The sequence below is a fragment of the Pseudonaja textilis genome, chromosome 4, assembly GCF_049901715.1.
Source record: "Pseudonaja textilis isolate UNSWEBS1 chromosome 4, rPseTex1.2, whole genome shotgun sequence".
Taxonomy (NCBI): domain Eukaryota; kingdom Metazoa; phylum Chordata; class Lepidosauria; order Squamata; family Elapidae; genus Pseudonaja; species Pseudonaja textilis.
Window position 1 is genome coordinate 26,962,849 of NC_141993.1, and position 21,090 is coordinate 26,983,938.

The 21,090-nt window shown below is 36.2% G+C and overlaps 1 protein-coding gene across 4 annotated transcripts in view; it reads right to left on the reverse strand.

Annotated features, from left to right (window-relative positions):
* Nucleotides 1-4,662: 4,662 nt before the first annotated feature.
* The window catches only part of LOC113442754 (uncharacterized), a 30,372-nt gene continuing 13,944 nt past the window's right edge, over nt 4,663-21,090 (reverse strand). For 2 of the 4 annotated variants that reach the window (XM_087932454.1, XM_026710521.2), the window contains exons 5-12: nt 18,358-18,481; nt 17,322-17,382; nt 17,187-17,233; nt 15,369-15,444; nt 14,861-14,962; nt 13,459-14,313; nt 8,403-8,498; nt 4,663-6,578 (exon numbers count right to left, since the gene is read on the reverse strand). In XM_087932454.1, coding sequence (XP_087788580.1) covers nt 6,266-6,578; nt 8,403-8,498; nt 13,459-14,313; nt 14,861-14,962; nt 15,369-15,444; nt 17,187-17,233; nt 17,322-17,382; nt 18,358-18,481 — 1,674 coding nt within the window. In that variant the 3' untranslated portion in view covers nt 4,663-6,265. Of the gene's footprint in view, nt 6,579-8,402; nt 8,499-13,458; nt 14,317-14,860; nt 14,963-15,368; nt 15,445-17,186; nt 17,234-17,321; nt 17,383-18,357; nt 18,482-21,090 lie in introns of all 4 variants that reach the window. The other 2 variants (XM_087932453.1, XM_026710518.2) reach the window with 1 other exon arrangement.

Sequence of the window (21,090 nt, forward strand, 5' to 3'; positions counted from 1 at the left end):
GTATCGGCGCTTAGAGTACTTGATTTTTCTTCTGCCCATCTATAAAGCGAAGCGGAGGAAACTACGTTTCTCTTGCGATAATTGGGATCTTTTGAGGCCAACTTCTCAAGAAATTGACGTGTTCTCAGGAGGAGGGTGGCTCGTTCTATATAGAATAGCACATTCGTCTGCAATTCTATATAGCAAGCTAACAAGATTTAATTCACAAGAACAAAAAAGGGGCAGCACAGTACAAACGGTGCAATTTAGAAAAGCTTTTGGGCTACTTTTTCCAAATCTGAATGATCCAATGCAAAGAATGCCTTCCAAGAGTGACTCAAAAGACCTGTATTCGATAAGTTCCTGCACCAGATCATGTCTGCATTTGCACAGCTGATCCATGGTTAATGGCATGGGACTTTACACGAGGGTTGTAGGTTAAGCTGAATTAGGTATACTATAAACCTCATGAATTGGTTTTGCAACTGAGCTGAAGGAGCTACCTCATCTGAATTGCAACCAGCACATTGCAGTAGTCTTTTTGACAGTTCTGCTATGCAAAAACACAGATTTATTGATAATTCCATGAGTTCACATAGTGCAGTAAGATACAAACTACAATTTCTTGGAATGTACGAATCAGGCTGTTAAATTGGCAGTTGAACTGCCTTGCTTACTTTCCTTGTGCTTTAATATTCTGTTCCCTTGCTTGAAACTTACTTTTCATACAAATCTATTTTTCTGGGTCATTCACTACTGTAGGCATACTAATACTGTACACAGGAGTTTGAGAAATAGAAAAAAGACATACTTTATTAGGTACTCCAGAGGTGCTTCATTAAAATATTTGACCAAATTTTAAAGAAATAGACTCTAAAAGTTTGTGATGAATCATCAAGTTTCTGTAGAGAGTAATGCATTTGCATTCTCATTGCCTGAACTATTAAATATTATCTTTTGTGAAGTGGGGAATGCCATGGCCTACTATCAATTCATCATTTTAATGTACATGTAATATTTAAACCTCCATATGAAAGAAATTTAAACTAGTATAGAAGTTGGCAAAAAACTTTATTAATTAGAAACCTATCTTTAATAGTTTAATTAACCACAAACAAAAGAGCACTGAAGAAAATCTGTAATATACCCTGTCATCTTTACACTGTCCAACTAAAATTAATAATTTAACCTATTTTGCAAAAAGTTACCAACCTTACCTCTAGTTTGAACTACATTATTGTTTCAAATATTAAACACATACACAACAATAATACCAACTGTACCATTCACCCATTACACTGTTGGTTATTTATATTTAGAGATTATATATGATTTTTCCACAGATGGCAATTGCTACAAACTGGGATGCACAATCATAAGAGATTCAGAAAAATAGCAAAAAATATTTTCTTACAATTATGTGCTAACATTAATTATCCAAATAATTTTATCACAAAAAGTTTTTAATTAAGATTCCTGATTCATAGTGTCTTGAAATTTTATAACCTAGATTTGTCAAAGGTGACTACATCTGGTTTGAAGGCATTCAAGATCATGACTCTACCAGGTCTGCAGAAAGAAGATAAACCAAAACCCCAGTTAAAGAAGCCCATGGGAAGGTGGATGACAGGATAACTATGCTAGTTAATTTAGTTTTGCAATGTATTCATTTGTAAGACTTATTAACAGTCAGTCTAAAATCTCTAGGTGATGTACAAAATGAACAGTTAATGCTTGATTCACATAATTTAAGCTAGCCTATAGTTGACCTAATCTGATTTACTTAATTTTCCAGGACTGCATGATTCTTTGTACTATAAACTAGTCTTATGGGTTGCCAAGGTTAATTTGTGATTCAGCATTCTGCAAAAAAAATAGCTAATGTATTGGATGGATACATTATTATAGGTAATATGTCCATACAAGATACTGATCCTTAAAGTAGCTAAACTATTATGTAAATGTATCCATGGTGAATGTATCCATGGTAAATGTGAAGGTCTGTCAAATTATGTCCAACTCTCGGGCATGGTGCTCATCTCTGTTTCTTGGCCAAGGCAGTCAGCGTTGCCCAAAGACAATTTCCATGGTCATGTGGCCAGGATGGCTATATGTCAAAGGTGCATGGAATGCTGTTACCTTCCCACTGAAGCAGTACCTATTAATCTACTCACATTTGCATGCTTTCGAACTGCTAGGTGGGCAGGAGCTGGGGCAAATACAGGTAGTTCTCGAGCTACAAATGTAATGGAGCCTGCCCATTCCATTCGTAACCCAAGGATTTGTGGGAGTTAATCTTGTACCTTGAATGGGATCACTCCTTTTGCCCCTCAGAAGCTCCCTTTTGGATCCGCCCCTCAGAAGCTCCATTTCGGCCAGCAACATGCAGGACAAATGTTGCAGAGCCTCTGCAGTTGTTCGTAAGGGCGAACAATTGATATGGTGCTGCAATATTCGTTGTTTCAGGACTTGTTTGTAAACTCTAGTGGACGCTTATCCTGTAAGATTCGAATGTTTGCTAAGGGAACCCTTGTAACTTGGGGATTACCAGTAATGGGAATTCACCCCCTTGCATGGAGCTTGGGTGTCGAATCTAGGCTCTCAGATCTCTAGCTGACAAGCTCAGCGGCTTTAACCACTGAGCCATGGTACGCTGGCAAAAAAGCAATGGTAGGTTGGCTTAAAACAATCATACTGAATTATGAACCAAGGTGCCATACAAACCAGTGTGGCTGGGTTTGCCAAGGTGAAACCAAACACACATTATGCATTGTCATAATAAGTATACCTGCCTTTCATTATGGAGTATACCATCAAGTAACTATGATGAAATTGTGGCCTTTTTCTTTTTGGAACTTTTTAAACTTTACCAATAGGCGTTCACAGATAACCAGAGTGATAAAGAAACAATGTCATGCCTGCATTGATGCCATCCCTCAAACTCTGTCCTTTAATTCCTGAATCCTGATGTCAGATTAGTCACCAAGATCACATGGCAATGTCATGACATGTTTCTTGATCTCATCTTCCCTCTCCACAAAGTTATCCACTTCCTTTTGGGATTTAAAGCACGTACTGCATTATGCATTTTCTGACTAGTGGTTACTGCAATATATTGGATATGATTAGGCAAAAAAGAAAATGAGATAGTTCAGTTTTACCCCTACAATGTTTTCTACTGTTTCAGTTCCCGTCTTTTTTTCTTAAATAGGAAAATAGAAAAAAGTGCGTCCTCCTACCCTTTATATTTCCTAGGAGTTCCTGGACTCTATAGACGAGGCCCAGAAACATTCATGGAAAATGAATTACTCACAAGGTTTTTGCAATGCACTATTTTCCCTTTTAATTTAGAAGTTTCTGAAACCAAAATAAAATCCCTTATAGAATGGAAAGTGATACCTCATACAGAAGCAAGTTGACATCTGTGAATTGAACACATGGTACAGAGAGGACATTATAAGAAAAACAAGAGCAGCTAATTTTAACTATTCAAACAGAATCAACCCAACCTTATAGCTCAATGTTGCCTTTGTGAACGATATTAATCTAGAATGTTTATTTAATCTATGCTGCAAATTCACTTCTGTCATTTTATTTTCTCTTTTTGAAAACAACAGCTTTGGAAAAGAGCTGAATTAGATGTGTAATCTCTGATCCTGTTTATTCAGCAGTCGAGTTTATTTCTTATCTGCCTGTTGACAAAGGCATGTTCACTTTTTATCTTTTGTTCATATGGGGTGGATCCGGGTTCCATGGAAAAGCTGTCCCAGCTTTTCATGCATGAATAGTACTTCCATAAAACACACTCACACTTTAAATTGTGCCTCGCTTACTGTCTGTGAGCATGGTGTTTAAGTGTATGAGCCAAAGGGAAGCATATATAAATCCAAATATTAATAGCTTCATCAAATGAATACTACAGGCCTCTTGACTATGTAATACAATCTTCCAGGCATGTGGCAAAGCCACTTTTCTGAATCTGAGGCAACTGGAACATAGATTGCGACAAACAATAATGGGAGACCAGAGATCTAGGATCAAGTCTAGCCTCAGCCAAAGAAATACACTGGGTCCTTTTGTCTCAAACCAACATAACCCTTGGAGTTGTTTTTATGGGGGAAGAATGGGTGGGGGAACATTATTGCACACACTCTGAAAATGTGGTATAAATCTAACAAATTTAGAGAACCATTTTGGTGCAACAGGGCTGGAGTGGAAAACAAGAGGTTGTTAGTTCTAGCCCTCTCTAATGCATGAAAGCCAGCAAGATGACTTTGGGCCAGTTGCTCTCAGTTCAACCCATTTCCAAGATATTGTGGCCTCTGATGAATGCCTGCCAATAATTTGACTAACCAGCTAAAACGATAGAAAAAATACCTCCTCTATCTTAACGTTTAGACTATTTTCATGGGCAACTTATAAGGACTTCATAATTTTAAATGCTACTTATCTAATTTGAACTCACCAGAAATAAATTCAAATTACTTATTTAGGATTTATGGTGAACTAAACTCTATCAAAATAAATATGAGTTTCACTTTATTTGGTTCCAGATTCTATAACATAAATCTTGAAATTATTCAGGAATAAAGCCCTAGTTGAATTTTCAAGTATTTCATATTTTTCTAGGCACTTTAGAATATTGGGGTAGCCAATGCAATTGTCTTCGGCTTGTGTCTGTGTCTGTAAGGAGATTCTTTATTATGGTCAATAAGCAATCTGTATATATTGCATAAAGTACAGTAATATTAATTCATTAGCCAAGCATATTACATGACAAAATCTGGCCACATTTAAAGAAATGGTCATTGAGTCTGAAAGTAACAAAAAAAAATCAAAATGACCATGGAATTTGGTTATATATGGAGATAACAGCAAATATCAGCATGAAATAAACATAAGACATATTTGATGATTGTAATGACTTCTCTGCATATATCATCTACATTTGAATGTATTTTCCTCTAAAACAGCTGATGGGAACAGAGCCTCTTTAGTTTGGTGACAGTAATTTTAGATATTGTAGAATGCAAAGGTGATCTGGATGGAATTATACCAGCTCCATTGCCAAGATGACAAAACATATTTTAAGTCTGCCACATCAGATATTTGGAAAGGGCTCAGACCAACACTTCTCTAAATTCATTCAACTAAATTAAAAAATAAAGATTCCCTCCCCGACCCCCAACCATTCAGTCTGAGCTGAAGAAGCTTCTTGGATGAGAAGCGAAACGTCTTCAAAGAAAAACCAGAAAGTTCAGTTGCCTTTTGAAAAAGCACCTTTGGGACAACCATGACCTGAATGACTGAGAATCTCCATAGACGGTGCCCCTTCAGTGTAGAATATTTGCAGGGCTGAAGCAGGTCTTTGACATTTCAAATAACATATCCATATACACCCTACTTGTGACTGGGATGTGAAATGATATTGAGATAGCTTTTTGTCTCATATCCAAGAAACTAACTTATTATCTGAGAAATTAGAATGGTAATATGTTATTTTTACTGTGCTTAAAAACTGAAACGTAAAACTCTGAATTCAGAACTACTTATTCAGAATGCTGTAAAAACATGCATGGGGTGGGAGTATATGGAATGGAGTGAAGGGCAGAAGGAAGGGTAGAAGGAAGGGAGGGAGGGAGGGAGGGAGGGAGGGAGGAAGGAAGGAAGGAAGGAAGGAAGGAAGGAGCTGATTTCTAATTATCTGGTCCCTCAACCAAAAAGTTAAATCTTCTTGATACAATATACAGTAGGTATAATAACTCAACACAAATCTCAAATTTATTGGTTTTTTTCTAGTGTGACAGGTTTTTTTTACTGAAACAATATTTACATGCACATTTTCCAAAAGAAATATTGAAAAATCTAGATTATCATCAAAAGAATAAGTCACATTACTAGAACTGAGTTTTTATCTTTATATATTTTTAATTCCTTTCAAATCCTACTTTATTTTAGAGTAGCATTCTATCAAAATCAGTAATCCAATTGTTTTATTACATTTTAGCCGAAACATTTCATACATGTCATGTTGCGGAAAGCAGGGAGAACTATTTGCAGTTGTTCATGGTTATGGTTGTTCAGTCTCATGAATGAGAACTAGTTTAATTTTACATAAAAGGAATTGTTTTCAACAATTATCATTTAAATGTGAAAAAACAGAACTAGACTTGTTACAGATACGTTTTGTGATGTTGAATGATAATGAAGCTTTTTTTAGCTTCAGAAGTAATTTGGTCAATATACAGGAAGATGATAAAATAATGCATGCAGGTACACATCCAATTCATTTCAAAATGTAGTGCTGTGTTGCATGTGAAACATAATGAGCTCTGTCTTCCTCTTCAGAAGCATAGTCTAAAGGCAAGCCATAATTATAATCAATTGTTACAACTGGTAATCTTTTCCCCTGGCTCATCTCTCTCTTAAGTTCACACTGATGTTCCCTTCCACTGTGCAATGAGATTGAACTCAGTTCCTGATTTGAAGATGAAGAGTGATGGGTTGGATAAGAAGAATATGGAGCAAATCTAGCTTTTCCTCCTCTGTTAATTACATCCGAAGGATGGATTTTCCTGTAATCGTCAGGGCAATCAGATCTATAATATGAAAATAATTATTAATCAAATGTTATAATGAACAAAACAATTTGTAGCAATGAGACATACAAACATTGGTTTTACTTTATTGAAACAACGAATAGCTAATTCGAAGAAACGTATCAGAATATACGTGATTTCACTCAATAGTCTTTAGAGAAAGAATCTTTCAGAATAAATGTAGAAAATGCCTTTTTTTCAAAATACTAATTACAGGTTCTGTGTGATAGTCTTTTCTCATTGGCTTTCTAATTTCTAGCTATTGAACTGAAATATGTGATGGGACAGATGCTCAGGTATGGAAAGTTTCCAATTTGCTCAGTACCCTCGCTATAAGGATTCTTAATCTTTTTAATAACATGTGACATGCTTCATATAAGGGGATGTGGTGGCTCAATGGCTAAGACACTGAGCTTGTCAGTCAGAAAGGCCGGCAGTTCAGCAGTTCAAATCCCTAGCACCACATAACTGAGTGAGCTCCCATTACTTGTCCCAACTTCTGCCAACCTAGCAATTCAAAAGCATGTAAAATGCATGTAGAAAAATAGGGATCACTTTGGTGGGAAGATAATAGCATTCCAGGTGCCTTCACCGTTTAGTCATGCCAATCACATGACCATGGAGATGTCTTCGGACAGCACTGGATCTTCGACTTTGTAACTCAGATGAGTACCGCCCCTAGAACCAGAAACGACTAGCACGTATGTGCGAGGGGAACCTTTTTATGCTTCATATATGTCTTGGAAAACACCCCTTAAATCAGGGCTGTCAAACTCCTGGGCCATGGGCTGGATGCGTCACATGCTAACCATGCCCATACCCGGTTTAGCAAAGGGGAAAAAAGTCCCGATATATCACATGACACTACCATGACCATGTGAGTTTGACACCCCTGCCTTAAATCTACTCACACAGAACTGTTGATTACAAGTAGTTCTCAACTTTCAATCAGTTGCTTAGTGACTGTTCCAAGTTATGATGGACTCCCCAAAAGATACTTATGATCCAGTTTTTAAATTCTGACAGCTGCCCCCCCAATCACATGACTGCATTTGGGGGCTTGGCAACCAGCATGCATTTAGTTGAGACAACGTCACATGGCTACAATTTACAACTTTTTACTAAAAAAAACCTGTTCAATTCCTACTTTTGGCAAAACTGGCTCATAGTGAACAATGGGTTGACTTAATGATCCCAGATTCACTTAATGACTGTGATAATTTGCTTAGTGACTTCTGCAAAAGATGTCATAAAACTGGGTCCGTCACATGGTAGCCTGCTTTATGAGTGTCGTGACTTATAATTGTAATGGGCAGGCTCTATTACAGTCTTAAATTGAGAACTCCTGTATGCAGTATTTCAGAGCAAACCTATGGTATGCATTGTTTTTCTCAGATTAGTACACATTGAATAAGAAGTAGTACTTATGAATATGCCAATATGAATATGACTGTATTGCTAGAATTTAAGTTACGGGGTTGTGCATTTTTTTTGACCATAACTCTTTTAGGAATAAAAATTGCTCTCTCAGATTAAATTAAGAATGCATCAAAATGAAACTCAACTGTTAAATGTTAGCTAAGGTTTTCACCTAACCAGAAGTAAGTCTTTCAAATGATGTATCATGTTCTTAAAAGACTGTCTTCTTGTTTAAATTGAAACAGCAGAACTATATATCATCATACAGTTTTATCATCATACAACGTCTTTTTCAGGATTGGGCTATATTAGGCATTTGAATAGCATACTTGGAGCCAATTTTAATCTTAATTTGTGAACCAAAACAATGTTTTTTATGAACCCCTGTGACGATCACAAGTTTACCTGCAAGTTCTACTATAATTATCTTTATCAGAACCATAATCTCTCTGAAGTAAGGGAGATTCTGAGTAGTACTCATGAGAAGGAAAACGATGGCTTCTGAAAGGAAAAGAACAAACATTTTCAGCAGAATATAATAGTCTAATCAATAAACTAACAAGAAAAAAAATCACATCTCCACCACACTGGCTAAGAAGCTGCTCTATAAAAAGGAAGCATATCCCACATTCACTATCTTGTTACCTACTTGGGTAATGAAATTTCTGCAAGTAAACTACCAAGCTCAGAGAAAAACAAGGACTCAAAAGAGTAAATTGTTAAAGAAGTTATGTAATGAAAGAAAAATTGGTGTGATACTGTACAGGTAATCCTTCACTTATGACGACAATTGAGTCCAAAATTTCTGTTGCTAGTGAGACAGTTTTGCCCCATTTTATGACTTTTCTTGCCAAAGTTGTTAAGTGAATCGTTGCAGTTGTTAATGAATCTGGATTCCTCGTAGAAAGCACACTCACACCCACACAGAAGATGAGACACGACCACGGACCAGAAGTTGTACTGCAGATGCATCACTACCCGTTTCAAACCCATCCGACCCATACATGAAGCGAACTGACGCCCACCACGAAGATGTGGCACGACCAGGAATGTGAAGCCAAACAGCAGGATCACAGCTCACCAGCTCAAATCCCCCAGCAACTAAGACTAACCTGAGCACAACCAAGCCCCCACCTGAACAGAACACATCCCCAATCAGAACACAGCCAAACCCCCACCCAATCAAGTCACACCCCCACTAGCAGTTAAAAGGAAGAAGCAGCTGCAACCTCACATTACTCCAAGAAGCACAAAGCCGAAGACACAAGCCTGAAGATGATGAATGAGATTTCATTGAAACGTCGCCTAGATACTTCCAATTTTACGTGGGAGAAAACCCAAATAACCAAAGATCCACATACAAATATCCGCGAAAACCTCAGAAAATACATACATACATACATGAAACAATAGGACAAAGACAGTAGGCATGTTGGTGCGCTTATGCACGCCCCCTACAGACCTCTTAGGAAAGGGGTGAGGTCAATAGTAGACAGTCTAAGGTTAAAGTTTTTGGGGTTTGGGGAAAAAACCACAGAGTCAGGTAGAGTATTCTAGAAATTGACCACTCTGTTGCTGAAGTCCTATTTCCTGCAATCAAGTTTGGTGCAATTAACCTTGAGTTTGTATCTATTGTTTGCTCTAGTGTTGTTATGGTTGGAGCTGAAGTATTCATTGACAGGTAGGACATTGCAATGTATGATTTTATATACTAAGATTGGACCAAAGGAGGTGTAGTTCTAGGTTTTCTAGGTCTAGAATTTTGAGTCTGGTGGCATAAGGTATTCTGCAATGAATAGAGGAATGGAGAACTCTTGTGAAATATTTCTGGACTTTCTCAACTGTGTTAATATCAGATACGTAATGTGGGTTCCAGACTGATGAGCTGTATTCGAGTATTGGTCTAGCAAATGTTTTGTATGCTCTAGTTATTAGTGTAATATTACCAGAGAAAAAGCTACGTAAGATTAGGTTAACAACGCTTAATGCCTTTTTGGCTATGTAGTTACAGTGGGCTCTAGCATTTAGGTCTTTGAGATGAGTACTCCAAGATCCTTGACAGAGTTTGGATCCTCAACAAGGTCTTGACTATTCAGCCTGTATTTTATTTTCTGATTTTTTTTTGCCAATATGTAGGACAGAGCATTTATTGGTTGAGATTTGAAATTGCCATTTGTTTGACCATTCTGATACATAGTCAAGGTCTGGTAGCAGTATTGTTTGTGGTGTTGAATAGCTTTACACCATCAGCGAAGAGAATGCAGTTGCTCTTGATATGATCACAGACGTCATTTATGTAGAGTATGAAAAGAGTTGGTCCTAGAACACTGCCTTGGGGGATACCACTGTTGACAGGTACAGAATTTGATAGGACGCTCCCAGTTTTGACCATTTGTTGTCTGTTTGACAGGAATGCTTCTATCCAGTTATGCAGATGTCCAGAGATACCGTAATATTTTAGTTTTAGGAGTAGTTTGTCAAGTACCATTGAATCAAAGGCTTTACAGAAGTCTATGTAGATTGTGTCTATTGCTTTGCCCTGATCAAGTTGTGTAGTCCATATGTTTTTGCAGTGTAAGAGTTGCAGATGACATGATAGTTTTTTCCTAAAACCTCATTGTTTATTAGAGAGTAGATTGTCTGTTTCTAAGTGGAGGATGATGGATTGATTAATAATTGATTCCATGACTTTAGAGGTGACGCAGCATAAAGAGATTGGTCTGTAATTTTCAACTAGGCTGTTTTTCTTCTTTTAGTTCTTCTACGTTCTTCTACGTGCCATGATATGTAAACATGTTACAGTATATACATTCTCTTTCATGTTAACCAACATTTTGTAAAGTATAGATAGCTGGGAAGTAAGAAAATACAAGGCAAAGAAATGAGATAAGAAATGAAAAGGAAATTTAGTACCTCTAATTTATGTCTATACCATCATAGCTCTCTAGATGTGTTTGCTTCCATAATATTTATATACAATTTTATACATTGTCATTTATTCTTTAAACTTTTTCTAGAAAGCCAGTGGATCTAGTGGTTAAGGTGCTGGCTAGAAACAATTAGAAACAATAGTCCCACTTTAGGCATGAAAGTTGTGTGTCTGGTTTTGGGCCAGTCACTCTTTCAGTCCAACCACTTTACAGGGTTGTTGTGGGGAAAATAGGAAGAGGAAGGAGTACATATGTATGTATGCTGCCCTGAGTTACTTATAAAGTACCAACTCAGGAGAAAAAACAAATTAATAAACTTCCCACCTTTCAAATAAAGATCTCATTAATTTCATCCAACAGAATTAATTTCATCCAACACACTCCGTGACTGATTTATTCTTCTTTCATATATTTTGCTCACAATTCATTCCTTCTATACGATCAAACTTCCTCAATATGTTTCTTTCATACTGGTAATTCAATTTAGTAGGCAATCCACATTCATTCAGTACCCATTCATTCCTGTTCATGTTTTACCATGTAACTTCAGTAACTTTTTCCCATTCCATTCAACCTTTAAATTTCTTCTGTTATAGACAGTTTTCAGTAAATATTTTCATAACTAATTACATAGTACCTATCACCTTTCTACTAGTAATTGCATGTCTTAAAATTTCTCCATTTCCCTATCTTTACAAAACATTCTAGCGAAGGTTATTCATCTACCTGCATTTTTTCCCACATTTAGGTATAGTTTGCAGTCATTCACTACAAAACTTACTTGATATTAAATACCTTAATTTTTAGATATATCTTTAGATATATCTTGTTACATCATACTATTTACCTATCATTAGCTACAAATTATACAGGATCTCAACAAGGCATTTTCTGCATATAAAAATTCCCGTAATTCATGTCCCCAATTAGCACATCTCTGCATCATCCCAAGCATTCCTTATAAATCCACGAATATGTGACACAACCAAAGAAACATAACACATCCCTTCTTGTTCTCTGCTTGATGCTGAAGTTTGTGCTAAATATTCCATTTATTCTTACATTTGATTTTGTTATTTGTTTATAAATAATTTAGATTTTGTAACTTGCACTCCAGTGACTCTGGTGGTGCACAAAGGAACAGAATAACACCAGACAACAAGAAAGGCAGATGAACATAGACACAGGGAGGCCACATCCCATCTTTGCCCAAAGTCTGGGAAAAGAGCCAAGACTTTAGGGCTCATTTAAAGGACAGCAGGGTTCAAACCTCTCTGGCAGGATACTAGAATGAAACCAATTCCCAAGCACAGTTGGTTTTGTAAGCAAAGCACATTCATATTTAAACATTTCTTCAGTTATGCCATCTGTATTTATCCCATCCATACCATGTACCATCATCTTCCAGAAATGCTCCTCTGAATTGTATTAGGACAATCTTTGTACAAAATAATTAATTTGACATCAAAACTCAAAACAAAGCTAAAGTAATATCAGAGCATTTTAACTTCCCAGGACCTCCTCTAAGCAGATCTCAAAGTGACTGAGGGGAAAAAAAGAATTAAAATACCACCATCAAGTGAGAACTTGTTGAACCCATATTCAATGATTCTGGGTTCAGAAGTTCTCAACAATGGGTTTTTAACAAATTACAATTATTAATTGATAGAGTACTTGTAATCTGACTCATGTGTAGCCTGTATTTGCAAAACCACCAATCTTCCCTTCCCTTTCTCTCCAACTCACCTCAATTTAAATCCGACATCAGTGTACTCACGCCATGCATCTGATAAAGTGAGCTGCAGCTCATACAAGCTTATCCTTTAAATAAAATTTGTTAAACAGAAAAGGTGCTAGACTCCTGTTCTTTTACTACCATCTATACCGGGTTTCCAACAATCTCACAATATGTTTCCCTTTCTTGAATATTTACATCAATAGTTTCAACTTCATTTTTGATGTGGCATTATCATACGAAACTCTAAAATACAGTATTCCTTGCAATAGTCTTGTTTCAGTTTCATTCCCCCAAATTTCATGACTTTTATTTTTAATTCTACTCTGTGTGCAAGATCCTAGTTTTAACCTTCTTCACCCTCTTTCAAAACAATTATTCTTTGCATTTAACTACATTCTTTATGACAATCTTTTTTCTTACATGTACACCAAACAATATTTTCATCATTTTGCAGCAACAATCCTTTCATGTATAATTTCTTTTAAAATACAAGATTCATATATTTTCTTTTTGTAGTTGTTCTACTCCATTTTAATTTGTTTTATTTTTCCTTGTCTTTCATATTCACTTCCTCCCGAAGTCATTCTTCACCCTATCATCTAATGGTCTTTCCTATTATGGATTTATAGAAGTGCATTAAAAAAAATCTGGCTCTGCATAACATGTAATTCAAACTATTAGTAACAAATTAAAAGGCAACGATGTCTGTTTTATTGATTTATACGATCTTTAGTTTTGTTAAAGAAAAAATGAACAATTAATATTATTAAAGCTAATCAATAATTCTTCTCACCTTTCAGAATATTCCTCATATGGCTCATTAATGTGAGTTGAATGATCATTAAAAGAATTCAGCCTTTGTTCAGATCCCCTGTTTTGGAAATCTTTCAGCTGTGACTTCTGACTAAAATCACAGTATGATTGATTATCAAGGAATGGTCTACTTCTTCTATCGGAATCTTCATCATCAAAATCTTCTAATGACAATTTTCTTTTTAATTCACCGTGATGCTGCTGGTCAAGGAAAGGTACCATTCTCTGTCCACACCCTCTAGTCACATACTCAAAATCTCCCATTGGTGAGTGGACATCATCACGAACAGGACGGTTCTGAAATAGTCTTAGTCTTTCCACAGGTCTCTTGTTCAGGAAAAACTGATTTTTGTCCTGCAAGGATGACTGAAAATCATCACTAGACTGCCGATTGTAAAATGGTCTTCGTCTTTCTCCTCGGCCGCCATTGAGCTGGCTATCTGTTGGTTTGTGGTTATAACAAGGAGTGTCAGCAAAATGTCTATGCCTTTGACTACAGTTCATATTAATGTCTCCATCTGATATATTTCCTAGAAAGTCATCATCAAGCTGGTGGCCTTCAAAAGGTTGAAATCTGGGTCCTGGTCCTCTTGTACTAAATGTTAAATCTTTAACCTCCATTTCTTCTTGGTGGTCATCATGAAACTGGTGGTCAGGGAAATGCTTTTGTCTTATTTGTGGCAGTGGTGGCTGCATGTCATCATGAAACTGGTGATCATGATATGGTTTGCGACGTTGCCCAGGACCCTTATTAATAAAATCAAACTCTCTCAGTCGGATCTGTTCTGGTAAGTCATTGGGGCCATCATCATAAGCTCTTAGTCTTTTACCAGGCCTGCTAGGAAAAAAAATTAAGTATTATTTCTTAAGAAAACCAAGTGATAATAGACACTAACAAAAACAAATTCTAAAAGGACAAATGTAATTTGTCAAAGCAGTTTAGAATTTAGTTTGTCCTTAATGAACATCTTCTCTGAACCATATGGTACATGTAAATACACTTATGCATAGGGTCTAATTCTCACTCCCCTTCAAAGCATTTTGAACTTTGAACTTTCAAAGCCTCTCTTTCCTGCTGAGGTTGGGACAGTGAGAAGGCTGGTGAGTTGTCAGTAAGGATTCCAGCTAACCAAAAGGAAACTGCAAAAAATGGAGGAATGAAGTTTCTTACTCTTGACCCATATCCCTGCTTACAGTTTTCTGCATTATTAATAGCAATGTGAAAATACGAAATAAAGCTTGATGATGAGTACGTTAATATTTTTAACATGTTCAAAAATAATCATTATTCCCTCAGGGTTGAATAAAGTATGTGGAATTATACAAGTTAAATTTATACAATTCTCCTACCACATGACGACAAATGCATTTTTGGCAGTTACCTAGGATATTCTTCATTTGGAAATCGATCCATATGTCTGTCTATATCATCTGGCGGTGGCACAATATCTCCATCAGCATCCCACATATTCATTCCCAGGTTGCTAAGGAATTTCAAAAGAGAATATAACACATTTTCTGCTGAGAATACAATGAAAAAAAAGGCAAAAATAGTGTGATTACATTAACTCCAGTGAAAAAAGAGAGAAAAGTTCTCAGCAGGAGGTATAGCATAATTCTATTGATTATAGGATACTTTTCAACAGTCCCTCCCTGAAATGGCTGTATTCTTGTAGGTATTTTCTGTCAGCATATCAACTACCTAAATCTTTTAGGTTTCTCCACTCGTTTTCCACTTTGTTAATCTGGAGTCTATTTATAGAATGTTTAAAAAGGCAATGATTATTCTACCTTTTGTGATCAAATTCAGAAAAAAAAGACACTGAAGTTTATTTAAAATGTGTCAGAACAGAAATGGAACATATTTGACAGGAATAGGACTAGACTCACCTTCTCATTGGTTGAGTTTTAAGATCTGCCAGATATATATGACCATCTATATGGTGACCACGTGCATCTCCAAAAGCTAAACGGCAAGAACATAAGTTATGTGAAACAGGGCTCTCAGTGAAGAATGGACAAGCTATTGAGAAAAGTTCAATAATAGCATATAATTCTAGAAATTGACTTCTGTTTTTTGGAATTTTGATAGTAGAAAATGCTCTTTTAAAACCACAACCGCAACAGGATGTTTATCATATAAATGTTCCTATATGCTGAGGTTAGCAAATCAGGACTAGCTCCTCCTCAAAAGTATTTTTTCTAATTAAGCTCAAGCAAAGATTGTTCTTAATATTGTTTACTAAACGTAATCAAAGTTCTCATTTAATACTAAATTGAAACTTCCTTAAATTTGCCCCAGTGGAAATGGTTATCAGATAAAAGAATATTGAAGAAAGTTAAGTTGTCATAATAACTGCAGTGACTTGAAATTGTGTGTGTGTGTGTGTGTGTGTGTGTGTGTGTGTATAATTATGTATGAAATGCAATAGGAATTCTTGATTATTACAAAAAATGCCTGTATGAACTTCAGTTTCATGCATTCATAAAAACACATTTATGTTCATGATAAGGATTTTTTCAAATGCAGTATTCTGCTTCCCAGTGGCCAATCAGATTACTTTAGTCCAAAAATAGACTATAAAGTCAACAGTATTCAGACTTCTTTTTACCTTTGCTTTCGAATTGACTAGATTCCTCTTCCTATCCTTATATATGAACTGTTTCTTGTTCTTAATTAATTAAAAAAAAAGCTAGAATCAAGTTACAGCAGCTTTTGAATTACTTCTTTGTATCCCCAAGAGAGAAAGGAAAAAAAAAATCTTCCTACAAATCTCTGCTTATAAAATAAACTATGTTTGTTATTGCATCCAAAACTGACCAATGCCTTTCATTGGAGTCCTATATTACACTTTTTTTAAAATCACAAAACTTATCTATTGCTATGAATATTTCTTGTATGTCTGCCACAGCACTATGATTTTGGTATCAGTCAATACACAATAAATATAGAGACCAATGTATAGGTAGTCCTTGACTTTCAAACACAATTGAGCCCATAATTTATCTTGCTAAGTGAAACATTTATTGAATTTTGCCCCTATTTTATGACCTTTCTTACCACAGTTGTTAAGTGAACCACTAAGTTAAATTAGTAACACAGTGGTTACGTGAATCTGGCTTCCCCATTGACTTTGCTTGTCAGAAAGCTTGCAAAAGGTGATCACATGACCCCAGCAACTGTCATAAACGTGAGTTAGTTGCCAAGTGTTTGAATTTTGATCATGTGATCATGGGGATGCTGCAGCAGTCAGAATTGTCAAAACTGTCATAAGTCACTTTCTTCAGTGCCATTGTAACTTGAATGGCTGTTAAGCGAACTGTTTTAAGTTATAGGCTACCTGTAGCAAGAGAATTGCTTATTTGCTAGGCAATTTTGCAGGGACATGATGCCACAAAATAAACTTTCCACAAATGTTGCAAGCAGTATTAGATCTGGACTACTTAATGAAATTATATGAAACATTTTTCCTTTTTTTATAGAAGTGCAAGGTGCTTTTGTACATATAGGATAGGGCATTTCCATTTCCAATTTCCTGCTGGAATTCTACGAAGCCCATTTTTGTGTTATGAACTTGAGAGCGAAAGCAGGGGAGAAAAATTTTCAGTTCACATGTGATACTTTGGGAAGTGATCTTTTAGTTCTCAGTTACAACAACTCATTCACTATTGCATAACCTGGGATTCTGTTAAAAGGCACATAAATACCTTGGATTGCTGTTTCTGGATCCCAACCTTCAACATCAATAAGATATCTAAAGAAACATAAATACAGTTATGGATTACCCAACTTTCACTGGAGTAAAAGTACCGTAATTATGTAATGTTTGTTGTGACACTTACCTGCATATAAGGTAACCTGTTCTATTAATTCCATTTGTACAATGTACTCCAATGAGTTTTTCTATTGGAAAGCAAAATGAAAATTAAACAATGCAAACATATAGTGCTAATGCATGATACAAAAAAGTTAAAAAAAGAATATTGCTCTTTAGTAGATTCATACAATTACATTTCTCTGATTCAGAACTGGAAAAAATGGGAATTCAGAAGCAGGTTGTGCAACCTCTGCTACATGTGCAAGGTTCCTGCTAAGTGTGATCAAGAAGAGACAAAACAGATATAACTAAACACTTCTTAGATCAGGGTCTCCAACCTTGGCAATTTTAAGCCTGGAGGACTTCAACTCCCAGAATTCCCCAGGCTTAAAGTTGCCAAAGTTAGAGACCCCTGTCTTAGATTATGAGAGGGGTGGAATAAGTCTTGAGATGGCTTTTTCTTTGGTTTACAAGTGTTTTATACTATTAAAGTTGACACCAGAGGTGACAGCTTTGTTAATGTGCATGCAGTTTGGGAAGGCCTTGACTCAAAATTACAATGGATTCCCCCAAGAGTTACTTACAGCTTACAAGCATGTGATCACATTTTGGGCATTTAGCAACTGGCCTGCATTTATGGTCATTTGAAGCACTCTGTTTATGACAATTTCATCGGAAACTGGTGTTACGCCTGGTTACTGGCAAAAACCAGCCCATAAACGTCCACAACGCTAGCTTTACAACTGCCATGTTTGCTTAACGATCACCACAAAAAAAGTCATTAAATCAGGTTGGTCATGTGATGACCCACTTTATGATTTGCAACTGTAATTGTTAGGTCGTAAGTTGAGGACTACCAGTATATTAGGTAAAAACTAGCACTTTTTCATAACCAAGTGTGGGTGCAAGACATCCCATCAGGCTATGGTTGATGTTTCTGAATTAGAATAATATGGATATATAAGGGTAATTATTCCTATATGATGGCTGGAATCTAAAGAAATACACAACTTCAAATTGTTCTGGCTCTCTAGTATGAAATTATAAAGGCTGTTATTTACCATTGTCTGCATTTTCCCATAGGAATTTTCTGACCCATTTTTTAAATTGTAGAATAGTAGGATCATCTGGGACTTCAAGTCCTATAGTAAAAAGTTTCTTATACTCCACACTTTTGGGCAAATCCTAGCAATGAAAAGATGAACAAATACTATAGTTAATATAGTAATTGATGACTAAAATCTTTTTCAGAGAGTATTTTAATATTCATTTTTAAAAGAAATTAAGTGCATAATGGCATTAAGTGAACAATCCTATTTTTGTATGTTGCCGCAACCTCAACTTGTGTTAGTACAAATTGACCTCCAAACACATAACTGAATGTAACTGCTGTGAAGGAGATCTTTACATTTTTTCCCCTCCCTACATTGCAATATTTAATAGGAATTCTGGTAGTAAGAGCACCTGTGAATAAAGCCAAATTGGTGTATTGTATGTAACAGCATGGCTAGTCTATTGATTTTAAAAGTGTTATCAAAGGGCTGTCAAACTCGCAGCCACGCCCACACCTGGTTTAATGAAGAGGAAAAAATTCATGATATCACATGATGATGCCGTGACGATGCACATTTGACACCCCTATGTTATTATGATCACACTCTGATGTCACTTGAAAATACTTTTAACATTTTTTTCCAGTAATAACATTTTATGAGGTTACTTAAAAATAGATATTTCATTGTCTAACTGCCTCCATGACAATTGTAAGGGATGCCTGCAATTTTTAAATCATCCCTTATTTAGTTGTTTGTTTATTTATTCAGTTTCTATAGCTGCCCAACTCAGCTAAGTGACTCTGGGCAGCTTACAATTCTAAAATTATAAAATAATTTAAACAATTGAAAAAAAACGCTATAATAATGAAAACATCTGTAAAATAAATAAGTACAAAGCAGGTCTTATGATTAATCGACTCACAGTAAAGTCAAGTAATAGGTCCCTTAATGCTTTCCAAACCTCAGGCCCAGGTACATAGCAAAGATTTTAAAGTTTTCTGAAAAGCCGTTTGGCACCATTCTAATCTCCAAGGGGAGAATATTCCATAAGGCAGGGACTACAGCAGAAAAAGGCTCTCCTCTAGTTCCCGCTAGTCAACACTCTTTGGTTGACAGGATCTGGAAAATGCCCAATCTGTTGGATTGCACTGGCCAGGTAGAAACTCTTGGAAAAAGATGGTCCCTTAGGATATCTGATCTCAAATCATATAGTGAAGATGATTAAAAAGTGATAACCAGAATCTTGAATTACATCTGGAATCAAGCAGCTCAGTTTGATTTAAAATCATTAAATATTTTTGATAAATCTTTGTGAGAAAGACTACTACACTGTCTCACCAGATTCTAGTGAATTTAGTGGGACTAATTTCAGAGTGGTCACATGCAGGATTGTGCTGCCAATCTCCCTCTCAATTAATATTCCACTAAAGTAATCAAATGCATAATTCTAATATTCCATTGCAAAGAAACTATGAGAAATACTTTCATTCAAAAAGAGTAGAATACATTTTAAGATTTTTAGTTCTTCAAAATGCATAGTAAAACCAGAGGTGGAATTCAGCAGGTTCTGACCAGTTCTGAAGAACTAGTAGCGGAAATTTTGAGTAGTTTGGAGAACTGGCAAATACCACCTCTGACTGGCCCCGCCCCATCTATACTCTGCCTCCCAAGTCCCAGCTGATCCCAGCTCAGTCCTGTCCTATGGACATCCTATCTACTATCATCACTACCAGAGTACCAGAAATTTCTAGAAGAAAGTCAGCTAGAGCTCACGTGCTGACTCAAAGGATCAATCAAAATTTGAATTGAAAAAGTGGACTACTTCCAATAACATACAGTAAAATGTCTACACTGTTGGCAACATTCCCTGGTGTGAATTTTATTGGTAACTCATTGATGAGTTGCTAACTAAATTTTCTCCATCACTTTGCTGTGCTTTGGTTTAATCTCAATTTATAGCATTCAATCTCTGGTATCATTGCAGATTTGTTCCATTAAAAGGGATCTACAGAAGCTCTGGCTCTTTTTTTACTTGCCTCTAGTATTAAAATCTCACATCCAAAAATGTGAACAAAATCGATTGGTGCTATATTCTTGCTGTGATAACGATATGGGAACATAAATTCAGAGAGGCAATTGCCAACCATCAATCAATAATCCTAAACCTAATCCATTTGGCAGGAAAAAAGCATGAGACAGCCAAAATAAGCAGATGTAATCCGTTGGTGCATGAAATTCAGGGGAGAGTAAAAACTTGCAAAAAAAACCCACAAGAAACAAAAGTGCAAAGGGAGAAAACTTCCATGATTCAAAACACTGCTCAATATTCAGCAGATTCTGACCAGTTGTGGAGAACCGGTAGTGGAAATTTTGAATAGTTCAGAGAACCGGCAAATACCATCTGTCACTGCCCAAATCTATTCTCTGCCTCCCAAGTCCCATCTGATCAGCTGGGTCTTCTTTTGTTGCCCTGCACAGGGTTAGGGAGCTGGAAATCAGGTAGTGGGATGGGGAGGGAATGGGATTTTGTAGTAACCTTCCCCCAGGAGTGGGGAGGGAATGGAGATTTTACAGTATCCTTCCCCTGCCACGCCCACCAAGCCATGCCCACAGAACAGGTAGTAATTTTTTTATAATCCCACCACTGAGTAAAATAGTGATATACTAGATAACCTAACATTTGAGAATAATTCCTTACTGTAAATACAAATTTATGTACTCAGAAGATACTGCCATATT